General features: G+C 43.7%; 1 protein-coding gene across 2 annotated transcripts in view; it reads right to left on the reverse strand.

Annotated features, from left to right (window-relative positions):
* LOC141132458 (uncharacterized) overlaps nucleotides 1–4,202 on the reverse strand; it is a 211,574-nt gene extending 207,372 nt beyond the window's left edge. For both annotated transcript variants that reach the window (XM_073620848.1, XM_073620847.1), the window contains exon 1: nucleotides 4,028–4,202. In XM_073620848.1, coding sequence (XP_073476949.1) covers nucleotides 4,028–4,094 — 67 coding nt within the window. In that variant the 5' untranslated portion in view covers nucleotides 4,095–4,202. The remainder of the gene's footprint in view (nucleotides 1–4,027) is intronic.
* Between the last annotated feature and the right edge of the window lie 1,798 nt (nucleotides 4,203–6,000).

Consider the following 6,000-nt stretch of genomic DNA (forward strand, 5'->3'; position numbering starts at 1 on the left):
TTAAATGAATCAAATCACATAATAAACACAAACATGTATATGTGTGCAAAGTCCACATAAAATAATCTGTTACTCCAATCCAAAAGTGAAAAGGAATTAGAAAAAAGGTGTTCAAGAAATGTTCAAGATGATCCACCACCACCGAAAGGAACTTGAGATAGCCCTTTTCTTGGGGTATACACCGTAAGAATTAAAAACTCTTACCACATACATAGGACCTCCTATTAAAAGTGAGGTCAGCAGCGCCTGCAGATATAGCCCTCTACGGGGTCTAGGATGAGTCTAAAAATGCCGGTCCCACCGAGATCCGCAGGCGCTGCTGACCTCACTTCTAATAGGAGGTCCTCTCTATCTGGTAAGAGTTTTTAATTCTCCCGGCTATCTCAAGTTCCCTTCGGTGGTGGTGGATCATCTTGAACATTTCTCCATCTTTTTTCTAATTCCTTTTTACTTGGATTGGAGTTATGCCGCGTACACACGAGCGGACTTTCCGGCATACTTGGTCCGGTGGACCAGAGTCCGCCGCACAATCCGATCGTGTGTAGGCTCCTGCGGACTTTTTTTCCCAAGAGTTCACCGGACCTAGAAATGAAGCATGTTTCAAATCTTTCCATCGTAAGTCCGCCGGACTCAGTTCCTGACGGAAAGCCCATTCATCTGTATGCTGGTCCGACAGACCAGATACGATGCAAGGGCAGGGTATTGCATCTCACGCTCGCTGCAATAGGAAAAACTAATTTTCCAATACGGCGAGCATGGGGCATACCAGGCCCTTAGGTCTGGTATGGATTTTAAGGGGAACCCCCTACGCCGAAGAAACGGCGTGGGGTCCCCCCCAAAGTCCATACCAGACCCCGATCCGAGCACGCAGCCCGGCTGGTCAGGAAAGGGGGTGGGGACGAGCGAGCGCCCCCCCTCCTGAACCGTACCAAGCCGCATGCCCTCAACATGGGGTGGTGGTTGCTTTTGCGCCCTGCGGGGCCCCCCCACCACAAAGCACCTTGTCCCCATGTTGATGAGGACAAGGGCCTCTTCCCGACAACCCTGGCCGTTGGTTGTCGGGGTCTGCGGGTGGGGGGCTTATCGGAATCCGGGAGCCCCCTATAATAAGAGGGCCCCACCCTATGTGAATGAGTATGTGGTACATGGTACCCCTACCCATTCACCTAGGGAAAAAGTGTCAATAAAAAACACACTACACAGGTTTTTAAAGTAATTTATTAGACAGCTCCGGGAGGGTCTTCTTCCGGCTTCGGGGGTCTTCTTCTGACTTCGGGGGGTCCCTCCGGTTCCTCTTCTCCCGGCGTCTGGTTGGTTCTTCTCCGCTCTCTCTGGCCTCTTCTCCCGGTGTTTGACCTCTGCTCCCGGTGTTCCAGTTCTTCTGCTGGCTCCTCAGCTATCTTCATGCCGCTCTTTTGCTAGCGGGGACCCGGACTTCTGGCTTCTGGCTTCTGGCTTCTCGGCTTCTTCCCTCTTCTCTTCTTCCAATGTTGACACAACGGTCTCTCCGGCTGGAATGCTCTCTGAGCGCTCCGATGTGACTTATATAGGCGGAGACCCCGCCCCCTTATTCCGTCACAGTCCCTGGGCATGCTGGGACTGTGACGTTTTAGGGGGCATGGTCATCGGGTGATGTTGACCAAGCCCCCCCTAAAACGTCACAGTCCCAGCATGCCCAGGGACTGTGACGGCATAAGGGGGCGGCATCTCTGCCTACATAAGTCACATCAGATTTTTTTTACACTTTTTCCCTAGGTAAATGGGTAGGGGTACCATGTACCCCATACTCATTCACACAGGGTTTGGGGCCGGGATCTCTTATTATAGGGGGCCCGGATTCTGATAAGCCCCCCACCCGCAGACCCCCAACAACCAACGGCCAGGGTTGTCGGGAAGAGGCCCTTGTCCTCATCAACATGGGGACAAGGTGCTTTGTGGTGGGGGGGGCCCCGTAGGGCGCCCCCTCCCCCAAAGCACCCACCCCCCATGTTGAGGGTATGTGGCCTGGTACGGTTCAGGAGGGGGGGGGCGCTCGCTCATCCCCACCCCCTTTCCTGACCAGCCAGGCTGCGTGCTCGGATCGGGGTCTGGTATGGACTTTGGGGGGGACCCCATGCCGTTTTTTCAGCGTAGGGGTTCCCCTTAAAATCCATACCAGACCTAAGGGCCTGGTATGCCCCGTGACGGGGCTCGCATGGTGTCAATCTCGCTGATAAAAACGGCGAGATTGACTTCCTTTTCTAGTCCCGTCGTACCCGAGTCACATTCAAAATGAACAGACTTGTCCGTGTGTGGGCAAGTCAGTTCATTCGGAAAGTCCGCCGTAACTCCGGCAAAAGTCCGTCGGGAAGACGGGCGGACCTAGCCTGCCAGAAATCCGGTCGTGTGTAGGCAAGTCCGTCCATTCATAAAGTCCGGCGGGAAGTCCGGCGGGAAGAACGTCGGACCTAGTTTCACAGAAAGTCCAGTCGTGTGTATGCGGCATAACAGATTATTTTATGTGGACTTTGCACACATACATGTTTGTGTTTATTATTAGACATGTGCAATCAGTTTCGTAACGAATCGAAATTCGCCCGAATTTTGCATCTTTCGGACATTCGGATGCATCGAATAAATTCCGAATAAGAAAATAACAAATTTCAACTAATATGAAAGAAATTATAGCGGATATAACGAATGAATTTGACATGATTCTGTAGTTCATTAAAGATCTAATGAAACAAAAGGTCAACTCAAAGTAAATCTTTACAGTCTAATCAGCTGATTAATTTTGTGCTGGAGGTTGGATTAGTGCATTCCTGAGAACTGAGTGAAAAGGGTGTTGTATTGTATTTGAGCAGAGGAGAAGAGATATTGTCATTGTGTGTGTTAACAGATTCAATAAACAAACGACTTTCCAAACTACGAATCATCACAAATATACTGTATATACATACATAAATATCAAATTTCAACTAATACGAAAGAAATTATAGTGGATATAACGAATGAATTGAACACATTCACCAATCTCATTTTCTTAGCTTCAATAGAAGGCAGGTAAGACATCAGGGGTTGAACAGACCCCTGATGTCTCATTAAAGAGAACCTGTCTAAACAAAATGCCATCACATAAGGGACTTACGTGGAAAAAAAATCAAAGTTACAGTCAAGCACTTAAAACCATGCCAGAATGTTGAGCTAGCTCCTATGTACATGTTCACATGAATGTTAACACGCTAGTCCAGGTCGCCTACATGCAAAAACGTTGACTGTGCTACACATGTTACATACTGACACTCATGCCAGGGTAATGTCCAGTATGAAAAGCTATAAGTTAATGACCTGTAGGAGCTTTAAAGGGTTACCTATGAAAAATGTTGTGTACCCAATTTCTTTGCTGTTTCATAAGCACATGCAGTTTGAAGGTTTGACATGTTTGTTATCTATTTATCCAGTGCAACTTTCAATTTTATATTGTACCAAAAATGGGTCATATATTCTGTTTGTATGCCCTAAAAATTTACTTAAATGTATTTTTTATTGAAAATTTTTCTGAAAATGTGATAAACAGCTGTGGCAATATTGTGCAACACACAAATTTGGATCTACCACAATTGTATTCTTTATGCTGTTATAAAATTTCGAATATTTAAGGGTTTTACCTAATTTTTCAGACTTAAAATGATTTTTTAAACGTGTGCAAAATAAAACACAGGGCAAAACAACTCTGACAGCAAAAGGGTTCTAATAGAATAATTCAGATTAGCCAAACAAATTGTAGAAAAAAAAAATCTATTCCAAAGCCAACTGTGTGCTGTTCACCCCACACTTCAAAAGTGAATGCTCATTTTTGTCTAGTGTACCAATAAAAACACTTTTACCTACTTTTACCTTTTATCCCTTGCTCCAACCCCCGCTACATCATCTCAATGTTATATACGAAGTTGGTAAGCAATTCAACCAAGCCAAACTAAGAGTTAACCATTCAATTTTGAGTGGAGATAATAATATTAATAACAATAAAGAACAAAGGTTTACTCACAAGACGAAAAAGTAAACTCCATGCACAAAACCAACATGCAGATAGTCAATTCATTAAACGGCCACATCTGTACTTTCTGCTGCTGCTCTGTGGGCAGCACAAAATTGCAAATGTAGGTTACTGGGATCCTTCCAGCTTACTACTTAAGTGCAATTAATGTGCTGGATACCTGTTCAAAAGGAAGTCACATTTTTTTCACAAGCACTAAAAAGAGATAGCTGTATAGGTAATTTTTTAGTGTGAACCAGAGTTCCTTCCTCCTGTCAGTAAATTAGAGTTTATGACCAAGAAAGTGGTTTCATTTCCTATTATGTATATTTTTTGTAAATACGGTATATAACATTCCAGTAACACACTTTGAGTTATTTAAAGGTCCAAGTTGTTTATTTGTATGACTATGGTAACATTAAAGGCTTATGATAACCATTTAATAGGTAACAGAATTGACTATTTAAAAAAAGTTTTGAGTATTTAGATCAGTGGTTTGTCCTATATTTAATGTTAGACAAGAATTCCACCCTCCACTAATTTTCTCCTGAAGTGAGGACCATCCCTTGCCCTTGGTTCCTCAGCTGTTATCTTGCTCTGGCTGGAGTAACTAGCCAACTCATTGTGAAAGTTTCCTGACTTTTAAGGACCAAATCCCCCGACTGTTCAGTAGATGCAAAGGAATTTTCTCTCTGCTCTTCTGAAGCCACAGCCATCATAAGAAGGGAAGAAAAAATCTGGGCAGTCCCCAAGAATCAGAACATTCTTTAGCAGTGAAAGTTAACTATAAACATTGTAACAATTTGTCAATGGAAGTGTGTAGTGAAGAAAGTTTAACCACTTAAACACTAAACCTTTTTCTGACACTTGGTGGTTTCAAGTTAAAATATTTTTTTTTTTTTTTTTGCTAGAAAATTACTTAGAACCCCCAAACATTATAAATATTTTTTTAGTAGAGACCCTAGAGAATAAAATGGTGGTTGTTGCAATATTTTATGTCAGACTGTATTTGCGCAGCGGTCTTTCAAATGCAATTTTTTTGTAAAAAAATTACTTTAATGAATTAAAAAAAAAAAACTAACCAGTAAAAGTTAGCCCAATTTTTTTCTGTATAATGTGAAAGATTTTACGCTGCAAGAATCGTGATCTTTTTATTCTAAGCAAAAAAATTGTGATTCTCATTTTGGTCAGAATCGTGCAGCTCTCCAGTTTAGTAGTCATTGCAATCTTCTGTAAAGCCTAAGCTATAATTAATCCCTACTAAAATGTTTGCCTGGAAGAAAAAAAAATTAAAGTAGAACTCCAGCCAAATATAACAATATAAAAATGACATAAATTAACAAACCAGCTTTTACTGCAATATTTACCTTCAGTCAGGGGCAGCGCCAGGTGGGTGCTTGGGTGTGCTGAAGCCCCCCAAAATATCTTCAAGCACCCTCATAGCACCCCCAAAAATTCCACTGAGGTATTGGCATAAAATGTGCACATTTAAAGAAAAAATATATTGTACATGATGTGAATCCTGTCCTGCTTGGCTATGGACTCTTTTTTGAAGAGGAGGGATACAGCAGCATAAGCCGCTGATGCTTAGTTAAATCCGGTGTCTTGCCGAGAAAGTTCCTCGGGCGGATAAGGACACCCCTGTACTGCGCATGTGCTGCGCTTGCGCAGTACAAACAACTACGGAGCCGCCGAAAATTGCCGAAGAAAGACAGCTGATCGTCAGCTCTATACGGCGCCTGCGCACTACATTCTGACCTAAGTCCACGCTAAAGCTCGACCATTCAAGTGGACATAGAGTTAGAATATTAAAATGCCGAGCGCAGCGAGGCCATGCCCGAAGCGTGGCGAGCGTAGCGAGCCCGTGAGGGGCCTGTTACAAAGTGTTTTTTTTACTATAGTCCTGGCACACAGGCGCTGTGTACAGCTGACTCAGGTGTTCAGCTTTGGCTCTTTTCGGCGGCTCCCTTGTTGTTCCTACTGCG

The sequence above is a fragment of the Aquarana catesbeiana genome, linkage group LG03 (assembly GCF_042186555.1).
Source record: "Aquarana catesbeiana isolate 2022-GZ linkage group LG03, ASM4218655v1, whole genome shotgun sequence".
Taxonomy (NCBI): Eukaryota; Metazoa; Chordata; class Amphibia; order Anura; family Ranidae; genus Aquarana; species Aquarana catesbeiana.